This window comes from Macrosteles quadrilineatus, unplaced genomic scaffold, assembly GCF_028750875.1.
Source record: "Macrosteles quadrilineatus isolate MER2022 unplaced genomic scaffold, UCM_ALF_1.0 Scaffold_1__1_contigs__length_201487025, whole genome shotgun sequence".
Taxonomy (NCBI): Eukaryota; Metazoa; Arthropoda; class Insecta; order Hemiptera; family Cicadellidae; genus Macrosteles; species Macrosteles quadrilineatus.
This window is the reverse complement of record NW_026542594.1, coordinates 185,294,116-185,317,126: the sequence shown is the minus strand read 5'-3', so window position 1 is coordinate 185,317,126 and position 23,011 is coordinate 185,294,116. Positions and strand designations below refer to the sequence as shown.

Sequence of the window (23,011 nt, the reverse complement as noted above, 5' to 3'; positions counted from 1 at the left end):
CTCCCCCACAGCCTAAGGGGGATCAGTCGATCAGATTTTGGATAACGGAATCACGATTTTTCTGGCAGGAATACATTTACTAAATGATAATTATGCTAAATACGCCATTACCGGGGAGTGGTCCAACCTGCAGACTGTTAGTGGCGAAACTTGACGAAAACGTTTATTAATACTACCTGGCATTATTGATTGTATCGACAGCTACAAAGGGTTTTCTTCAAACAAATTTCCCTGCAGGGATGTAGCTCTAACCGATTTACTTTTTTTAATTTATTTATTTTTATTTTTCATATTAATGTCCCCAGAGGCCAAAAACACTATTCGTTCAGATTAATGTATGTGTGTATGTTAACACGAGTAACACAAATTTGAATGTGTTAGGGAACCAGCAAGATCGGGTTATGGAAACGGGGTGTTACGAGCTTTTACTTTTTAAACGTTTGGGGTTTTCATAGTTTTACCCTTAAAACATTAAAATGTCCAATTTAAATTACAACCATGATGAAGAGCTAAAAAACCCCCATTTTGTATTTTGAAGCATTATTGTAGGAATAAATGTTTAGGAGAAAATTCTAAAAACTGTAAGTTAATGATTCCCTTGTTATTCTAATGGAGGAAAAGAAAACTGTTGTAGTTTGCTTCTTTAAGGATGTATTTCCATCAAATTTGGAAAATATATTTATTTCATCCAGTACTATTGAAATTTGATAAAAAAACACTTTTTCCTTCTATTTAACAGCAAACCTAAGTACTAATTGAATTTAATGTTATTTGGATAAATCTGACATAAAGGAACTAATTTAGTAAAAATCTTATGGTCCGATCTTGCTGGTTCGAGAACTCGTTCAAATAAACGTACGTTTACACGTTTGTACCAAATGTCATCAAAATAGGATCATTTTTGCTCAAGTTATCGTGAACACAAGTATATGTAACGCCTTATACTTATCCTTACAGTGCCTTGATAACAATGCGAAACAATCAGAATGTAACACAAAATAACAGGGGATACAAAATTTGTTATGATCAAAAATGTCTACTAAGATAAAAAAGAATGAAAATACCTCATCAAATTACAGTATGAACTGAAAAATCTGAGTTTCTGACCCTGACAAACAGGAATATAAAACGGATTGACAATAAATCACCAAAAACACAACTCGAAAACAAAACAAAAGCCCCCTCGCCTACGCTGTAGTCTGGACATTTATGTCCTCACTGTTGACATATTACCTACGAAATCTAATTACCCTTAACTCCCGTTGGAAAGGCTTCGTTTGAATTGTGACCTTGCCCCCCCCCCCAACAACACGGTAGGGGGTGGCCCATACAAGATGGGCAATTTAACACGAGGTGATCCCCTTTGACCTATTGTGGGTTTTGACAATGAATGAATAGAAACGGCCCCAAGCTTCAAGCTGCAGTGGTTTTCGGTTGGACAACTTGGATCTTCGGGGTAAATTGGGGATGAACAAGATTTGACGAAATGGATTGTGGGTGAATTTTGGAGGGAAAGAAATGTAAAATGGATGAATGGCCAAAATTTAGAGTAAATGTACTAATTAGGGATATTATGGATTCGCTATAGTAATGGACAGGTATGTTGTGAGCACGCGTTTATGTTTAATGTTTAAATCTTGATATTTTACAACCTTGATAACAAGACTCTCATAGGTATTATAAGACTTATTATCAAGGTTGACTTCTTATCGAGGTTTGCAACCATATGTGATTAGGGGTAAAACAATATCTAGGGGATTTTAAAATTATACACTTGTTATCAAGGGTGAATTGTTTTCGAGGTTCTTTTTGTAAAGTTTTATACCTACGTAAAATGATCTACATGTAAACTAAGGACGATCGGTGCTACTTATATTTGTCTCTTTTAAAAATTACAGTAATTTTGTTTTTACGCCTGCCAAAATTCATGTATTTTTATTTTAAATGGAACGACTTTCACAAAATAAAATGTCATAACAACTGAAGGCAGGACGTATTGCAATAATTAGTTGTCTTTAAAATAGTACAAACCATTAATCTTCATATTTCAATTTTAACATCATAGACAAACATACAGTAATTCACAGAGAGATATTGTTATGACCCAGATCTAAAATAACAATCATAGCTTTAGTTATTGAATCAAACTAGATTGGACTGTTCAACTCATACCACACACTAAATCAACAATAGATTATTTTTTATTGTTAACAAGAAAACACAAAACAACAGAAATTAGGTTTTGTAGTGTAAAAGTGAACATGTAAATGGACCGGACATTGAGTAGGCTACATAGTACATACATCTCTCCAGTAGATTGAAATACGACAAAGAACTTATTTTTCGCATTCTTGGAAGTTGTTCTGCAGTACAATAATAGAAGTGTTGAAAGGCTTTATGTTTTGCACGTGTATCGTTACAATAGTTAATTACGGTAATAATTATCGTACCGTTTCACTATTTATCGTAGTGCTTCGGTAATTATCGTATCGTTTCGGTAATTATCGTAGTGTTTCGGTAATTATCGTAGTGTTTCAGCAATTATCGTAGTGTTTCAGTAATTATCGTAGTGTTTCGGTAATTATCGTATCGTTTCAACAATTACCGTAGTGTTTCGGTAATTATCGTATCGTTTTAGTAATTATCGTAGTGTTTCAGTAATTATCGTGGTGTTTCGGTAATTATCGTATCGTTTCAGCAATTATCGTATTTTATGAATCGGGGTTTCTATAATACTACAGCGAGTTATTTAAAGCGAAAATGTTAGGGAGTTTTTCTCGCTTAAGAGACACATCCTTTATGGTTTTCTACAAAATTGGAGCTGCAATTAAAGTTGGGATCCGAACCACTGGTCACAACATTATCACATAGCAAAATTGCATTGGTGATTGGCAGGATTTGAACCCAAGGCCTTCAGGAAAAGGTTACGCGACCTAACCACTACAACAGATGCACAAGAATAAAATCTAGCCGATAATAGTGTTTAGCGAAACATGTACGTTCCATAAATGAAGAACATTGGACTACAAATAAACAATAAAATAGGCAACAATGCGATGATAAAATATTGATAAGAATTTTATTAGCTTTACTATTATTTCTGTAGAACACTTCCTTAAATAGCAAGCTATCCATGCAAATAGAACATTTGAAATTGTCATAACATAACTATGTCATAAAGAATTGGAATGAAAAATGGCATACGCGATCATATCCCGATTTTTTGGGAGTAAGTATCTCACCTTGAGCATCTAGTTAAGAACGTATATTTTATGTAACGAGCTAAATAAAGTAATACTTGATAATAATGAAATTCGAGTGCTCGCCTTCAAAACTAACAGTTTCTGGTTCAAACCTAGCCAAAATCGATTCTGTACTCGATGCAATCAATTTGCATTTAAGCTATCAATTAATGACAATTTAACAAATAGTCAAAGTTTGGTGACAAGTACAAAAATCCAAATATATATGTGCAGACAAACATATTTTTAAACAACCCACCAATTACTGGGAGCCAAGCCAAACAAAGACCACCGTTCCATTTGTGATAACTACGTTACGACGAAAATCAGAACAGAACGGTATGGATCATACAGATAAACAAATTACGTCACTCACTGGCCTGCTATATGTTGTATGTTGGGCTGTTATTATAGTGTGACGCTCGCTGTGGATGGATCACAGTTTTATTAATTTTGGACTCTACTTTTAGATTTTCCATTGGGCTATGTTCTACTTTCCTGATTAAAACTCTCATTTCCCTAGAATGTGACAGTAAAAATAATATACAGAAGCAAAAACACCATTTTCAATGTTTTTAAAGTATTATTTTCATTGTTCCACTATTTTGTTTCTACAATGGTTAGGGAGCTGAAATTTTCCCAGAATATCTTAAAATCTCTTTTTATAAATTATAATGGTTCAAAATGTTCTGTGCAAGAGAGCAAGTAATATACAATCAAACGTTTAAACCTCTTCGTGGGACACCCTGTATACTAATATCCATAACAGCTAGTTTGGACTTTTTGACAGTTTCAATTAATTTATAAAAATGTGTATACTTTAGGGCCAGTGACGTCATTGATATGGTCATACCCTTTCTGTTCTAATATTCGTGGCTACATTCTACATACAACCAATTAACAGCTGCTGTTTAGTCGATGTGTATGTTTGGCCGTGTAAAGGTTTACACGGCTACGTGGTCAGTTTTACCGGTGTTTGTTTATATTGGTCAAATGTTTGGGAAGTCAAAACAACTTCTGACGTCATTGATAGCGATACTGCTCAGCTGAGAACCATCTGAGGTCCAACAACAACACTACAGATACTACCAGGTGTGAACCAGCAAACGTGGGGGAAAGGTTTAAAATAGAAGTGACGTAAGGTTTCAATCTGAATCGCCTTGGAAAATTACATTTATTGTTCTCATTGTCGTAATTGTTATTGTTATACCATGTTTGAAAAATAAATTGTATAAATGTGGTTATAAATATTTATTTAACATTTATTGTTCGTGGTAGCACGTTTTGTTTGTTTTATTGATTTTTTTTCGTAATATAAGTTGGTTTTCTTTCGGATAAAATATTTTTTGAAAAAACTGTTATTGAACATTTATTGAATCTACATCTCTTCATATTAATAAAAATGTATACTTTATATTATAAAAAAATAATGTTTATTTTATTCACACACAAAAGTATTTCGATACAAATTTAATTATATGTACGGATTTAAAGTTTCATTAGTGTTGTGCTAAATGTATTTAAAATGAGGAAGATGTTTTTAATCACTATAAATATATGAGTACAATTAAATTTTGACTTCTCCTGTCAGTCATTTTGTCACCCAAAATAATTTAACGTAGTTTTAACATCATCATTAACTTGACAAAACATCTATTCCATTAAAAATTTTTAACTTTCTATATTGGGCTACAAGTGAAGTTCACAGTTTTAGAGAATAATAGTTGATGGGAAATTAAAAAGTTTATAAATAAACTATAATAATAAACATTCTTACCCTTTCCTTATCATAAAACTTGCACGAAAGGTGAATAAATTGATACTTTAATAAGTCATAAAGTATTTTAATTGCTCAAGATTTGCACTTCGGATCACAAGGTTGTCTAGTTATTGTATTCAAGTGTAATTAGTCAGGAAAGTTCTTAATAGATTTACAACGTAACTCGTTAACCTTGGAATGGATTAATCAATTGATAAAATGGTATTATATAAGACAATATTAGATATACCTGTATTACCAAATAGAGACTTTTTATAATTGAATACGGTCATGGATATATTTGTTTCTCATAGTAGATTGAACTTAGGGAGTGGGTATAGGACAAGATGTATGGAGTAAAGGGTATAGGATAGAAATTAAAAAGATTATCATCGTATTTGTACTCTATAATAATCTCAGCGTGTTACGTGATTTGGGTTTTCTTGTTTCTTGAAGTATATATACAAATTACAAAAAATCAATTTATTGAGTGAGTGCATGAACAAACACTTTTACACGTATAAGGTGATTTCTAATTATCGAGCCTAAAGTAATACAAATTGCATTTAGGATGTTCACCAATTAATTAGTTAACAGTTAACACTTCCCCAATCATTGAATTGATAATTAAATAACACTAAGTGTCGAAAGATTTGTACCGTGGTAAAATGTATGTAACCTCGGATGAAGGAATATACAATGTCCATGAACGTGTATACATAAAGAAATGTAAAAAAATCAATAACTTGTTTATTAGTCAATTACGAGTGGACCTTAATCACTCCATCGTTAAAATGTATGTTATTGACACATTATTTTCAAATTGTAAATATAAAACCTGAATTGCAACAAAAACTGTTTAACTGATCCAATCAAAACGTGCTAACGGAGCGGTAAATCACAATACATAATATTTGAGAAAAAAAAATAAAGTATAAAATCTACACACCTCAAACAAAACCAAAAGCGACAACACACACCTAGCAAATTGCAGACCCATTTCTATCCTTGCGCCTTTTTCAAAAATCACCGAGACATGAATAAACATGCACATTGTATAATTGCCTCCCACTTGAGTCTTGATTATACGTCCTCATATAACACAATACGTCGTAAGTCCAACCGACGTTGCGGCGACGTAAAAAGGCGTAACTCAGAACGTAACTACAGCTGATGTATGCACGCGGTCGGTACGAAAGCCCGGCAATTTCAAGGCTAGCACACCCATCGCACATTAACATACAGCTTGCCGTTCATCAAATTCTTGACCTTGGTACATGGTTGCTCCAGTCATCTTGATGTCTTAGTCTAGATTGAGTTGAGCTCATGCCATGCTTTATGAGGTACAAGTTCAAGGATGGAATTTTAAGTGGTGCGAAGTGTAGTTGAAAGTGCTTGTGCGTGATGTGTAATATTATTGCAGTCGACTTTGGAGATTTTAAGATTTGTAGTATTTCAAGAGTTTTCTTACCATAATTTTAAGATTTTTAAGGTAAAGATTTCTGCCTAGGAGTGGAGAGTTTGGTTCATTTTATAAACATGCTAAATAGAAGAATTCAACATAAATTAACAATAATATAATTTTTCATAAAACAATAATATATTTACATGCTTTGATACTAAGTATTTATTTTGATTGTATGGTATCACAATTTATGATTTCTTTCGTCCATAGCATTCTAACTTAAGTTTTAATCAGTTAATAGATTTTTAATAACAGAAAACATAATCGGATGGTAATTAAATACCATACATTATGATATACCACTCTGTCAAAGCGAAGGTTAGATTTGACGGTTACCTCCCGCTATCTCCGCGTCCCGCCATCTCCGTGTACCGCTATCTCCGAATTTCAGAGTGACCCCTATAATCCTCGGTTACTTTCTGCGTTAAGACTTTTCGTCCAAACCTATCCTAACCTAACTTAACCTAACCTAACCCACGGGTTAAATTTTCATTAAATCTTCCATCCACGGGGCTTCGCAGCCGTGGATGCAATGACAGCTAACAACGCAGGCAGTGACGGGATTATAAGGGTCACTCGAGAATTCGGAGGTGGCGGGACAGATTTGGGTTCGGAGATGGCGGAACGCGGAGATAGTGGGAGCACACGGATTTGACAACAGCGTGAAGGTCATTCTTTTTATCAACAGCTGCACAATGATAAGGGTAATCGATACACATACAGTATATCCGTGGTATCAACATTGAGGTAGCAGCAAAAGTCATATAAAAATTCGATGTTAGAAAAACTCATGATTTTTCTGGTATAGCCGTTAAAGTAACGACAAAGGGATTTTAAAGCTGCATATTAAACGTTACACAATATATTTATTTACACAACGTATCAATTCGTAGTATTATGTGATTTTTTCGTAAATACTGAGGTCTTGTACTAAATTTAGAGCAAAATATGATAATCGCTGATTGTGACTGCAAACAACGAGATGAATTCCATTTACTTTAAAAAATCGATTAGTTATTTGATAATATTTCACACCAATTAATTAGCATATTTAAAACTGCGTTTGAAATATGAAAGTAAAAAAAACTAAAAGAATATTAAATTCCAAGTTTTTTTTCTGCGACCATTTCAATATTTTTTTATCTTTGGTAAAATATATTTACAAAAAATGCTACCGCTGCCAGTACAACTTTTGTAGGTAGTGTATTTAGTAAAAATAAATTAAGTGTCATTCATGTCATGTAATGTTTTATAAAAGGTTTCGAATAAACGTTTGAATTACCGGTATCCAGATAGTCAACATCCTTTGTAAAAAAGTCGTTTGAACATCGTTCCACTGGTACTCGATCAATTTGTACTTCTAACAGGATCTTACTTCATGAATAGAATCAGACAATAAAATAAGCAGTGTAGGAACGGAAACATCGTGGGCCCAAGTGCACAACCCTGCAGTACTCCACACATGTTATCTAGTGTGGAAGCAGTTTATTCAGCAGCTTATAGGCGTTGACGATAACGGACGTACATTCCTCCAATTCCGCCTACTTGCTTACTCAATTACCTAATGTAGGGCTTGTGTCGGCTTTAATGCTTGTTTGATTTACAACTGGACCGTTTAAAATGCGTTTGAACACTATCCACGAGTCATTCGTACCGTTTAACCGTAATTTAAAACGTAATAGATTTGTCATCGTTGTAGATGAGTTTAAGATAATTTATAGGTGTGTGGTATATGAGGATGAATTTAGATATGTACCTTATTTTCCCTTCAAACTATCCAACTACAGGTATTGCTTTTCCTCCGATATTATATAACCAAAGAAATAAATTTACACAGTAAAACTGCTCTAGAAATGAGAAAGAAAACAAATTTCACCACACAATGATGTTTTTAGCTGTTTTACATACGTTAATTGGTGGCTGAAAGTTACGTTTTGCTGACCGCCAGCTGTCATCGTTATTTGGGGACCGAGCAGGTTTTTACATCCCTAGGGCCACAAAATCAGCTGCCAGCTTACTTTCTTAAAACATGAATGCATATTCAATACACAATCGGTATCCATAGCATTACGATGTAATTATTTTATTGTCATCGCTGCCTAGCAAATATTTATTATTCTTTTTGCTGATTCCTCAAAATTATTTCTTCACATAACCTTAAAGTTAAGTTGTAGTTGTGTTGATTATCAGTGTGCAATATTATTGTGGTTAATCGTGGTATAAGGATATAGTGTGGAGAAAAATACCGGTAGCGTTCGTACCTTGGTCTCAAATGGTTTTTCAGATCTCGATCGTAGGGCTATCTAAAAGCTATCTCGAGCTGGCAAAACCTCATTTTCGGCCTTAGGTTCGAAATATACTATTAAAATGGTCTATATCAGTGAGCTCATTACAACTCTGCATATGAAATACATCCAAAACAGGATTCAGATCTTAAAATGTAACGAGAAGTCTACTTGCAGAAACCAAAGTCAAGGGGTTTACGGAAGGTGTTATCTACGTTTTTTATTGAATTTGTGATATTAAATAAAAATTTCATCTTTTATAACATTCTTGAACACAGATATCATAGGTTTAACAGTTTTAACACATACCAACTATTCAAAGTATTTTAAAAATTAGTTCAGATTAATTTAAGTTTTAACGTTTACTGTAGAATAATTATAGCCAAATCAGCTCATCAAATGCTAAACACGAATAAACCGTAAATACACAAATTATTTTAAGAAATACTTTAATTTTATACTGCGAATACTGTATTATTTTCTACGAGCTTCAGAAATTATTTAGCACTATCCGAAGTGGAATCGACATTGAACAGAATATAAAATATCTTTTAAGTTAGAAAGTTGCCATTTGCTAATGTAAAATTTGGGTATGGTTGGATACTGTTTGATTTTAACAAAGCAAGCGTTAAGATCAGAGAAATATAGCAATTTTGTTCACGTGATGGAGAAGATACCATGTTGTATAAACTATACTTTGACATTTTTAATTTTATTGGAAATAGTAATGAATATGGAACAAATGTTATGTCAAAAACTTTTGTAAAGGTGAAGATTTGTACAACACTTCTTTAAGTTGAACCCTTTATTATCAAACAAGTGGTGATCCGACTCGCCAAATTCAAGGGCATGGCAATTTTCGTACAGCAAAAAGGTTAATATCTGCAAAAGACAAGCACTTGAGTAATCTGACAACATCCGAAATCTATTATAAGCAGATTGATATCTGTTTGCAGCGCCACACCGTTGAAAGTTTGGGAGTCCCTCAGGGCTGTGCGCTGGGTCCTACTTTGTTTTATCTTTATTACATTGCTATCTTTCTCCTTCAAATTCGATCTCACGGCAGCCTTATAATCGCTGTTTATTAATATTTTGCGGTGCTTCCCATTTTGATCATTGATAAAACCACTGTTCAAACTTGTAATCTTTGGTGATTTGTTTGATTTTTTCACTGTTCGGTTGTTTTTGTGTTGTTAACCAATTATTTTGTTTTAATTAATAACTAAGTCTCATACTAAAGTATCGTTAATTATTTGGCTGGTGTTGATTTTATTTGTCATTATTGCAAGCTAAAAATCACAATAGTAATGTTGGGACGTTTGAGGATAAATATCCAATTATTTTTGTTGTATGAAATTTCTAGATTAATTAGCAAGCTACACACATAGTACTTCTTGAATAAGGCCTCCTACATTAGTAAACTAAATACCTTGGATTTGTAGCTTTTAAAGAAGTTGCATCAACCATGAAGTTGAAGTAATATTGTTGTTATGTTTATTTAAGATTTGTGCTCTTATAGATATCTTATGTGCTGAATCGTACACCTTTGAAATTTGTTGTTCTCATTGGTAAGCAGGAGACAGTTACTACGTTTGATGTTTGTGGAGTGTCCGGCTGCGTTAAATATTTTTGTATAATGATTTCGTCATTAGAAGAAAAAGAATAATTCAATTGTAATCTACTCCTTGTTCTCTGACATTATATAAACAAATAGGTGCGCACAATAAAAAATTATAGGCCTATTATATGATTGTGCAGCATTTTGCAGAAATTAATGCACCATTGCACACCAAAAACAGTTTACGATTGTACAATAGGATTGTAACTAGATTTACTTCTAAAATCAATGGCGCTACCTTTATGTATCTTAAACGTTTAAGTGTAGGTTAAAAATTACGTTTTTGATTAAATCGTCTTTTCAAACCCTAATATAAATGAGAAATCAATTAGTCAACGTGTCCACACATATTTTCTACTGTATATTGGAATGAAATACGATCTGGATCAAATTCAACACTGATTGCAGACTAGCTCTAAATTGCAATTAAATGCACACAGAAGCAAGGACAGGATCTGTTGGCGCTACTGGGTAAGTACAGTGGCCGATTGAGGAATGATGGATGTTTGACATCGAGTAATGACTGAGCAGACAGACAGACAGACAGACAGACAGACTTCTGAACAAACACATTGAATAAACTCGTTAGTAGTGTGAACACATGCGAACCGTCTGTCGCCTACCTTTCCTACTTCCTACTTCTACTGTGTTTCTGAAGAATTGTGAAGAATATTTTAATTTTCGTTTTCGCACTTTGTCTACGCTTCGACTGTATACTTGAAGTATGGTTGTGTTTTTGTCATTTAGGTAGAGAGATACAACTAGAGGTAGCAGTGATTTAGAGAATTGTGAGAGGTTGGTCGCCATTTGTACTATGGGGTAGAGTACATTGTACTTAGTAAATTTTGAACTAGGGGATTGTGCATACGTAAAACCATGAGCCAATTAGTTGACAACGTAAAAAAATACACCATTTCATAATATGCATAATTTTTTAAGTCGACGCAAGTGGTATTTATACAGGAGAGGATATGAACAATGTACTTAATTAATCTGCTAATGGATAATTATATGCCTCGTGTTACACTAGAAAGTAAAGTATGACCTTCAGTATACCACCTACTGCCAACATCAACAAATCAACAATACAGCTAATGTAAATAGGAACAGAAACATCGTGGGCCCAAGTGCACTGCCTTGCAGTATCCCACACGTTGTTCAAGGGTATTGGCAAATAGAAACCTACTATTATTGACTTTAGACAATACAAGTACATTGACAATTGTTTTACTGTATTTTCTTATAACTAGAGGTAGCACTGAATGAGATAATTGCGAAACGTTGGCCACCGTTTGTACTAGGAGATAAATTGCATTGTACTTAGTACATTTGTACATTGGATTGTGTGATAGTTCATACATCAAGCCATCAGCTTATGAGCTGACTCTCCTAGTAGGTACCACCAAAATTACAGCGTCTCGTTCTTCGCGAGTCAGTTCTACTTCCAGTTGTATTACTAGCTCAGTTCTATTACAACACTGTTGCACAAAATAAGTTTAAAATAGGTCATCTGTATATAATAATTCTCCAAGAATAAATTGATTATAGAGAAATGTTTAGGTTTATAACAACTAACAACCATAGTCCATCTAAAATCTATCTTGTTAGAATAATAGAAAACAATAAATTTCCTCAAGGTGTTTTAGAGTGAAAAGTCAAGGTTAGTAGTTGTAGCCATTCCAAAACATTGGCATAGGACCAAAGTTTCTTCTTACCAACTTTACATAAATATTCCCTGATTATTGTCAAGGCAAGAATGTCGTCGGATAGCATCTTTACACAGGTTTGAAGGAAAGGGTAGATAAGTTGAACAAAATATGTCTATGCGGGTCCAATAATATCATTTGCTCCCCCCCCCCCACCTTCTTCGTCGTACTGACTAATAATTTATAGGTTATATGGGTAATATTTTTGTTCGTAAACTAAGGTAATTGACAGAGAAATAAAAAAAATTCAATCAAGTAATTGTAGGAAAGTCGGTTGACATATCCGTGGACGTAAATTTTAAGGAACTTGAATTTATATATTCACCTTGAATTTTTATGGATAAATCTGAACGAAACACCAAATCATCCGTAAATTATCGACTCCTGTTAATTTTTTAGATTTAACTGGAAAATGCACATACACAATTTGTTAAATTTGATCACGATATTAGAAATATTCCATTTCCATTTGCCATCCTTAGATTAGCCAAGTATTAGCAGGGGCGTCGCTCAAGGGGGGTAGGGGGAGCCTCCCCCCAATCATCTTTGAAAAGTGCAAAATTGGGAGTTTTGGGTATATGAAGGTATGAATTGGGATTTTGGGAAGTTTGAAACTGTCGTTATACTGTCAACTTGAAAGTTTATTTTCAAACTAAGCAGACATATACCCTTATGAACTAATAATTAGAGTACAATTTTATTGGACAATTCATATGTTGAGTAACATGGGACGTTACATAACGTATCTGTAGTACACAGTAGTTCAAGGCTTTTTAGGGAAATTCCTTACTGAACTGCGCGTGGAGAGCATAGAACTATGTTTAAAGTTCCATGGTGGACAACCTATCTACTGAGTTTTTATTATAAATTGACTTTAACAAGCTAAAAATGTATTATTGATCAGTGACCTACTGTGTGAACATTTGTAGCCATGAAGATTGACAGTCAAACCAGTAATGTGAGAAAAATCTTAATTTCTTTAAATTGTGCATGTCAGCTATAAAGAGAATCTAAAGGTAAAATATCCTTCTTATTGTTAAAACTTAATATTAATTAGTTGGGAGATCTGTGTAATATAGTTGGGAAATTCAAGTAATATAGGTCAGTTGCAAAATTTAAGTATGTAATATAGTTGGAAAATTCAAGTACTGTAATATAGTTGTGAAATCCACGTAAAATAGTTGGGAAATTCAAAGTGATCCCCCCCCAATATTTTTTTGCGACGCCCCTGAGTATTAGATATAGAAACTTTTGTGATTTAGAATTTTCTCTACAACTTCCAATTTGGTACTTTTCTGTACAGTTTTACAGAAAATGCTATCAAGTTCTGTATACTATAGTTTAGAAAGTACCTCTGAAATAGCTTTCCTATAAATATTTTGCATAAAATTTTTACAACATCTTACACATAAACTTTCTGCCACAACATGGTGACTAAGTAACCACATTGTGCATACCATACAGTATGACGAATATATATTACCTCTGCTACGTGTAATCTCTTATCATTATGTGATAAGAGTGCGAGAATGTGCTTCTGTATAACTCCACCTGCTCGTGCCATCTGTATGGCGTCTGAGTGTAGTGTAGTAGGAAAACAATCAAAATGTGTACTCTATACACGGATTTGTTTAGGTTTAACTTCTCTTTATCGTTAATTGTTCAAATATTTAATTGTTCAAATATTAAAACACCTTTTGACAGAAAGGATTAATTGGTGTGTGCATAGTTATAGTTGTTGCGTTTGAACAAAAATTTAAAATCTTAAACGTAAAAAATGGCTGTAGTTAAATATTGTTGAAAATGTTACAAATATTATAAATGTTAGGGTCATTAGTACTTGAAGTGCTTTTCATGGCGGTACAGTATGAATAAAATTAAAGCACATTAAATTGATACCTTAATAACCAACACATTTTATAAGCAAGAATGACGTGTTCTAGATTTCCATGTGACTGTGAAGCTAAAATTTATGGAAACGCGTCATTGGTAAAGGATTATGCTTTGAAAGCATTTTCAAGTTGAGTATGCTCAATGCAAGGACCAATATTAAGCAAGGCATACCAAAAGTATATACATTGAATGTAACATAATAGCTACTCTTTCTTTTTATCTGTTTTTGATTCTTCAAAATGATTTTAAAATAAGACTTGAACTAAAAAAAGTTGTAATTAAATTCTAATTGGACTTCCTAAACATTGAAATAACAAATATAGCAAAGAAAATATACAATTATTATGTTATTAGGTTTTTAATCTTTACATTGAATACTTTAAGTTTCAAATTTTACAATTAGGCCTAATGAAGTTAAAATACTTTCGGACGTTATCTTCAACTTAGAAAATAGACCTCTACGAATTTAAATAACTCTCTCCATAACATGTAAGTCAGAAAAAAACAAATTTTAAATTCACCCAATACACATTACAGCAAAGCCCGCTTCACACAAGATAAAACAAAACGCGAGCTAAGCTTGCAGATAATGCAAGAGACAGTTGGATACATACAGTGTTATCAGCAAAGATAACAGGTACTTATATCAGCATAGCATTGTCACTGCCATTATGATTTGCTTCACTGGACAATGTATAGTGAATGTTACAATTGTAACATATTGTCAACTATAACTAGATAAAAACACGCTAAGCTTGCAGATAATGCAAGAGACAGTTGGATACACACATTGTTATCAGCAAAGATAACAGGTACTTATATCAGCATAGCATTGTCACTGCCATTATGATTTGCTTCACTGGACAATGTATAGTGAATGTTACAATTGTAACATATTGTCAACTATAACTAGATAAAAACACGCTAAGCTTGCAGATAATGCAAGAGACAGTTGGATACACACATTGTTATCAGCAAAGATAACAGGTACTTATATCAGCATAGCATTGTCACTGCCATTATGATTCGCTTCACTGGACAATGTATAGTGAATGTTACAATTGTAACATATTGTCAACTATAACTAGATAAAAACACGCTAAGCTTGCAGATAATGCAAGAGACAGTTGGATACACACATTGTTATCAGCAAAGATAACAGGTACTTATATCAGCATAGCATTGTCACTGCCATTATGATTCGCTTCACTGGACAATGTATAGTGAATGTTACAATTGTAACATATTGTCAACTATAACTAGATAAAAACACGCTAAGCTTGCAGATAATGCAAGAGACAGTTGGATACACACATTGTTATCAGCAAAGATAACAGGTACTTATATCAGCATAGCATTGTCACTGCCATTATGATTTGCTTCACTGGACAATGTATAGTGAATGTTACAATTGTAACATATTGTCAACTATAACTAGATAAAAACACGCTAAGCTTGCAGATAATGCAAGAGACAGTTGGATACACACATTGTTATCAGCAAAGATAACAGGTACTTATATCAGCATAGCATTGTCACTGCCATTATGATTTGCTTCACTGGACAATGTATAGTGAATGTTACAATTGTAACATATTGTCAACTATAACTAGATAAAAACACGCTAAGCTTGCAGATAATGCAAGAGACAGTTGGATACACACATTGTTATCAGCAAAGATAACAGGTACTTATATCAGCATAGCATTGTCACTGCCATTATGATTCGCTTCACTGGACAATGTATAGTGAACGTTGCAATTGTAGCATATTGTCAACCATAACTAGATAAAAACACGCTAAGCTTGCAGATAATGCAAGAGACAGTTGGATACACACATTGTTATCAGCAAAGATAACAGGTACTTATATCAGCATAGCATTGTCACTGCCATTATGATTCGCTTCACTGGACAATGTATAGTGAACGTTGCAATTGTAGCATATTGTCAACCATAACTAGATAAAAACACGCTAAGCTTGCAGATAATGCAAGAGACAGCTGGATACAGACAGTGTTATCAGCAAAGATAACAGGTACTTATATCAGCATTGTATTGTCACAGCCATTATGATTCGCTTCGCTGGACATTGTAGAGTTGTCGCAATTGTAGCTACTAGATAACTAGATAAAAACACGCTAAGCTTGCAGATAATGCAAGAGACAGCTGGATACATACAGTGTTATCAGCCAAGATAACAGGTACTTATTGAGCGGAGCGAGCGAAGCTCTTATACGTCGACTTTTATGCATTTCGTAATACGCAAACTCCTCCTAGACGGCTGAATCAATCGTTTTCAAATTTTGCATGGTGATAAAGACCATATCGGTGAGTGCCAACATCTATATGGCGTTAAAAAAGTCTCTCAGGAATCCGTAGAAAAATGAAAAAGAAAATCACATTTTCTTAACATTAGTCTTATGGGTTGCTAGGTAACCATGTTGGCTGAATTAAATAACAAGTAAAAAGTAAACAAAAGATTTGAAGTTTTAGCATGTGTTCATAATAAGCCAACTACCCACAGTATACTAGGAAATTACAAATACAGTACAAAAGGAAAAACATCACTTGTTAATATTGAGCAAAGATTATACTTAAGATTACTCGATACATTGTAGTCAAGGGTAGCAGTGCGAAGTCTAGGATCTGTTTATGACGAATACATTAAGGTATCTGCAATCCTAAAATGCTATGGGAAGGGAAGGAAACAGGTCCGTGACGTAGGAAGTAGTGAAGGAAGTAGTAAAGGCAATCATAAAATGCTATGGGAATAGAGGGAAACAGGTCCGTGACGTAAGAAGTGATATGAAGGAAGTAGTAAATGCGAGCAGTCCGGAGTGTGGGGACTGTTTATGACGATAAGATTAGGGTATCTGCAATCCTAAAATGCTATGGGAAGGGAGGAAAACAGGTCCGCGACGTAGGAAGTGGTGAAGGAAGTAGTCAAGGCGAGTAGTCCGGAGTGCGGGAACTGTTTATGACGCTTAGATTAAGGAATCTGCAATCTTTAAGTGCAATGGGAAGGGAGGGAAACAGGTCCGCGACGTAGGAAGTGGTGAAGGAAGTAGTCAAGGCGAGCTGTCCGGAGTGTTGGAACTATTATGACGATTAGATAAGGGTATGGGCAATCAAAAATGCTATGGGAAAGGGAGGGAAACAGGCCCGTGACGTAGGAAGTGGTGAAGGAAGTAGTCAAAGCGAGCTGTCCGGAGTGTGGGAACTGTTTATGACGATAAGATAAGGGTATGGGCAATCCTAAAATGCTATGGGAAGGGAGGGAAAGAGGTCCGCGACGTAAGAAGTGGTGAAGGAAGTAGTCAAGGCGAGCTGTCAGGAGTGAGGGAACTGTTTATGGCGATTAGATAAGGGTATGGGCAATCCTAAAATGCTATGGGAAGGGAGGGAAACAGGTCCGTGACGTAAGAAGTGGTGAAGGAAGTAGTCAAGGCGAGCCGTCTGGAGCGTGGGAACTGTTTATGATGATTAGATTAAGGTATTTGCAATCCTAAAATGCTATGGAAAGGGAGGAAAATAGGTCCGCGACGTAGGAAGTGGTGAAGGAAGTAGTCTAGGCGAGTTGTCCGGAGTGTTGGAAATGTTTATGACAATTAGATTATGGTATCAGCAAACCTAAAATGCTACGGGAAGGGAGGAAAACAGGTCCGCAACGTAGGAAGTGATGAAGGAAGTAGTCAAGGTGAGCTGTCCGGAGTGTGGGAACTGTTTATGACGATTAGATAAAGGTATTTGCAATCCTAAAATGCTATGGGAAGGGAGGGAAACAGGTCCGCGACGTAGGAAGTGGTGAAGGAAGTAGTCAAGGCGAGTAGTCCGGAGTGTGGGAACTGTTTATGACGATTAGATTAAGGTATCTGCAATCTTTAAATGCAATGGAATGGAGGGAAACAGGTGTATGACGTAGGAAATTGTGTAGGATGTAGATGTGTGGATTTATGTATCTCTTTACTACGGTGCTTTCAGAGTGAACTAATGATTTTCCCCGAGCAAAGCTCGGTCCCCAGGTACTATAATCAAATGACGACACAAGCTTGAGGTTCGTGACGTATGAAGAGGTTAAGGAAGTAGTAAAGGTGAACAGTCTGGAGTGTGGAAACTGTTTATGACGATTAGATTAGGGTATCTGCAATCCTAAAATGCTATGGGAAGGGAGGAAAACAGGTCCGCGACGTAGGAAGTGGTGAAGGAAGTAGTCAAGGCGAGTAGTCCGGAGTGCGGGAACTGTTTATGACGATTAGATTAAGGTATCTGCAATCTTTAAGTGCAATGGGAAGGGAGGGAAACAGGTCCGCGACGTAGGAAGTGGTGAAGGAAGTAGTCAAGGCGAGCTGTCCGGAGTGTTGGAACTATTATGACGATTAGATAAGGGTATGGGCAATCAAAAATGCTATGGGAAAGGGAGGAAAACAGGCCCGTGACGTAGGAAGTGGTGAAGGAAGTAGTCAAAGCGAGCTGTCCGGAGTGTGGGAACTGTTTATGACGATAAGATAAGGGTATCTGCAATCCTAAAATGCTATGTGAAGGGAGGGAAACAGATAAGCAGGTGAAAGAAGTAGTAAGGTGAGCAGTGTGGAGTGTGGGAACTGGAAACCGTTTGTAGCAGTTTTAATGTATCTGCAATGCTGAAATGCTATGAGAAGGGATGGAAGCATGCCCAAGACATAGGAAATTGTGAAAGAAGTAGTAAAGTCTAGCAGTACGGACAGTGGGGATGTTTGTTGCAATTAGATTAACGTATCTAAAATACTAAAATGCTATGGAAAGCGATGAATACAGGTCCACGACGTAAGTGGTGAAGGAAGTAGTAAAGGCTGGCAGTGCAGAGTGGGGGAACCGTTTGAGCAGATGGATAAGTGAATTTGTAATACTTAAATGCTATGAGAAAGGAAGGAAACAGGCCAATGACGTAGTAAATGGTGAAGGAAGTAGTAAGGCTAACATTGTCATACTGGAGACAGCTGGATACAGACAGTGTTATCAGCAAAGATAACAGGTACTTATATCAGCATTGTATTGTCACAGCCATTATGATTCGCTTCACTGGACAATGTATAGTGAACGTTGCAATTGTAGCTTATTGTCAACCATAACTAAATAAAACACGCTAAGCTTACAGATAATGCAAGAGACAGCTGGATACACAGTGTTATCAGCAAAGATAACAGGTACTTATATCAGCATTGTATTGTCACAGCCATTACGATTCGCTTCGCTGGACATTGTAGAGTTGTCGCAATGGGAGCTTTTATATTGTCAACCGGAACTATTTGCATTTAGTATCCCCATTAGTTGCATATAAACTAGTCTAGTGAATGTTGAAACATGTTTGTAATTGAGAGCAGGTTATGTAGTTTGTCAACTGAGTGGATTATAGGTCAAATATTTGTCGATGTAAGATTATTGAAACTATAAATATTGATTCTCTCTAATAATATCAATAAGGATTAAATATTTGTTTCAAATATTGTTACAGTGGTTTGAATAATTCCATGCAGGAACTATAGGGTTTTTGTTTAATATCTGCTGGGTTGATTAGGGTGTTTAACATTTTTTGCCCTAACAATACAAGGGGTTGGTATAAAAACATACGATGCAATTTCGTCTTAACTTAGATATGTATCTGTGTCTTTGATTTTGTAATTTTTATAATGCAGAATCCCGTTTGAGAAAAAATAAGTGATTTTAACCTGTATTAAAGGTTAAATCGTAATGTTGACACAATTATAAGAATTTAAACTATCCGATTGAATATTATTAATATGTTCTTACTAATTACTAGTTAGGAAGGTCCTACAAAGAAAGGTGGGTCCCGAACCACTGTGTCACTGGATTAACCCTTAGTATAAGGTGATTGAAAGTATTTGAACCCTGATCCTCAGGACAAAGGATCTGCGCTCTACCAATTGGACTGACCGTAATTCAAAAATCGATGTGTTTGTGCCATGGATACCTTTACAACTTCTTACTTTGGAACCCTACTCGTATATTGTCCTGCCAAAATCCCTTATAAACGGCAGTTTCGATTTCGGTTATGAAATCAAATCTTTACAAGACTTAGATTAAGCTAAATATTACTGAACCACTAAAAAAATCCATTATAAAAAAGGAAATGTACGTTACAAAATCTATTTTGTATAGCTTTTGGGGATGTTTAAACTATTCCTTGCTAATGAGTGCAAATAACTTAGAAAATTGAGGCAATTAAAATGTCAATTTGTGAAAATGTAAAAACCAATGACTTAACTAGGTAATTTAAAATTATTTTTAAATACAACATTTTGATTTTTTTTTTTTATTAGAGATATTATTATCCTGCTATTATGCAGGTATCTTTTTAAGGAATTGGTAGAATTTCAAAAAGCTTTTTGGAAAGTATTATTATTTTGCCCCCATACTCAGTCTGCCAGTTTAAACAAACATTTGGATCACAAAGATTAAAACTATTATTGCATCGAGATACAGAATAGTGCATGGTTCAATTCGTAGCATTCTTAAGGTACCTACAAATTTTATCACTTACAATAACAATTTTAAAATTTTCTAAAAATATCTTTACAATAAAATATATTTTGTCAATAGTTGAAAAAATTGTTTGTCCATCGCAAAAAAACTATCTTATTAGACCATTTAATTGAGTTATAAGTTGTAAAAATATAAAAAAAATACTTTTGTTACATTTTGTTCACCCCTGATTCATATAAACAAATCGTAAATGTGTTTCTTTTAATTTAAAAATATAATAAACAATTAAATTATAAGTAAAAATAATGATAAATTATCAACTAAAATTAACCAGGAAAACTGAAAGTTTCTTACTTTCAAATCCATGCTGGAAATTACGTCCACTCGCACGTTAAAACCGGAAAGGAACGGTCCAAATCCAACGCCCGACGTGGACCACGGCGCTAGCTCTACTGAACTGATGAACTGATGTCTCACTAAACAGCTGATAGCTCGGGGGGAGGGGGGTGTACTTAGTGCACTGCAGGATACGTCACTAGTGTGATAGTGAGCTAATAATAAACATTACTGCATTCCGTAATTAGGCACTAGTGTTTGTTGGACTGTAAAAATTCCTTAGGTAATTGTTGATGATAGTGAGTCATATTTGAGAGCGATACAAAGCGTATATAAGAAATTGTTTGTATATTTTATGGGTGTTTGTAATGTTAGGGGGATGGTACTTTAATTTTAGTGTATGGGGCATTTTGGCATTTTATTCTATATATTTTAACACAGTTAAAACAAATATGGAGCAGATCCTTTTGATGAAACCCTATTTTTAAAATCATATCAATTACCGTAATGATTGATTGCTTTTTTAACTTTCTCCCCTTATACATATATATAGAGAAAGTATTGTTTTCGTCAAAATTTCCGAGTTTAAGTTTTGAGTGGATATATCTGTTTTGGGCCCCCCTGAACCCAAAAAAAGTGTTTCTCGAAGTGATGTCTTTGAGAGTGTGTGTGTGTATGTGTACAGAGATACAGACCATGCCTGTCGTCCGATTTTGATGAAATTTTGTACGTAAGTACTAATACGTTATATTTAAAGGTGCTTTTTCTCTTTTTATGTAATTTTTAATGGTGTTTTTCTCATAAAACCCCACAAAATAACGGAAAATAGGATTTTTTGTAATGGCCAGAACGATTTGGATTGAAATGTTATTGTGTTAAGTTGAGGAATATGTTATAGTTCTTTAAATACTGAACGATATGGTACGAATTCCATTTCCTTAAAATTACTTTTCCAAAGTGATTGTAACTTATGCTATTTTCTCATAACAATCCCATAAAACCGAAAAATTTAATTAAAAAAAGCCGGGTTTGATTAAAACTTGTATGGTCCCTTACAATTTTGAACAAAATGGTACATATACGGTACGGTCCAAAAGTTAGTGTAAGTTGTGTTATTTCATAAAACCTTTCATAGCCTTTCATTGTCTGTTATTAATTGTTTTTTTTGTCTGCATTGCCTACTATTATTGTTTGTTGTTTTTCCTTGAATAACTTACTTACCCAAAGTTTTTTTCAAGTTCAGTTTTGTTTGATTATTAATTGTATTATTAATGTAGTGTCGTTGTAAATTATGCCATCTTGTAATTGAATATGCTAACCACTATTGTATAAAAATGGTGTTACCGTGAATAAATAAATAAATAAAACCCCATAAAATAACAAAATTACGGGTTTTAGGAAAAAAGCCGGGTTTGATTTAAATTAATGTGTTAGGATCCTTATAAATTAATAACTAATTTATAAACAAAAATATTGCAACCTCTTAATGCTGTAACTGTAACAATTACGGTTCAAAAGTTATTGCAATTTCTTTGATTTATCCCTTTATAGTTACTCCCACCGCTTACACATGATACAGGTTGTTGACAGGCTTATGGCAGAAAGTATGTGTCAGATTGCTGATACCGATTATTAATCGCGTTACAATCAATTAAATAAACCCGCTGAAGCTAATATAATTTAAAGGTTATATAACTTAATTATTTATGGTATCTTAATCTACATAATTTATCATAAATACATTTATTACCGCATACACTTTACAAAAAGATAGAGCAGTTCCTTTTTATGAAGCAGAATAAACATATTAGGCTATTTAAACATATCATTTACCGTAAATATTGATTGTTAAATCGCGTTAAAATTAATTAATTAAACCCCTGAAGCTAATAAAATGTAAAGAATATATTACATAATTATTTAATTTATACATAGTTATTTAGTACCTACATAATTATATTGAAGTACCATAGTTATAACAATAAAATTGTATGCCATTTTATAACTTATAAAGAATAAATTTGGTGGGCTGCGATTACTAATTAATGTAATAAGATATTGAACACACTTTAATATATTTTTGTAATTGAAACGTTTTGAAGTAACACAACTTTGACTCCATTGGGTTGAATCTTTAAGAAATTTTGTTATAGCATGACCGAAATGTATTAATAATTAAAAAATCAACGACTAGTTATAATTTAATAATTATTTATAATTCAATC

At 34.1% G+C, this 23,011-nt stretch overlaps 1 protein-coding gene across 1 annotated transcript in view; it reads right to left on the bottom strand.

The window, feature by feature from the left end:
- LOC128991597 (tubulointerstitial nephritis antigen-like) overlaps positions 1–20,902 on the bottom strand; it is a 48,676-nt gene extending 27,774 nt beyond the window's left edge. Inside the window, exon 1 of the mRNA XM_054414621.1 lies at positions 20,805–20,902. Within this exon, the coding sequence (XP_054270596.1) occupies positions 20,805–20,816 (12 nt within the window). The 5' untranslated portion in view covers positions 20,817–20,902. The remainder of the gene's footprint in view (positions 1–20,804) is intronic.
- Between the last annotated feature and the right edge of the window lie 2,109 nt (positions 20,903–23,011).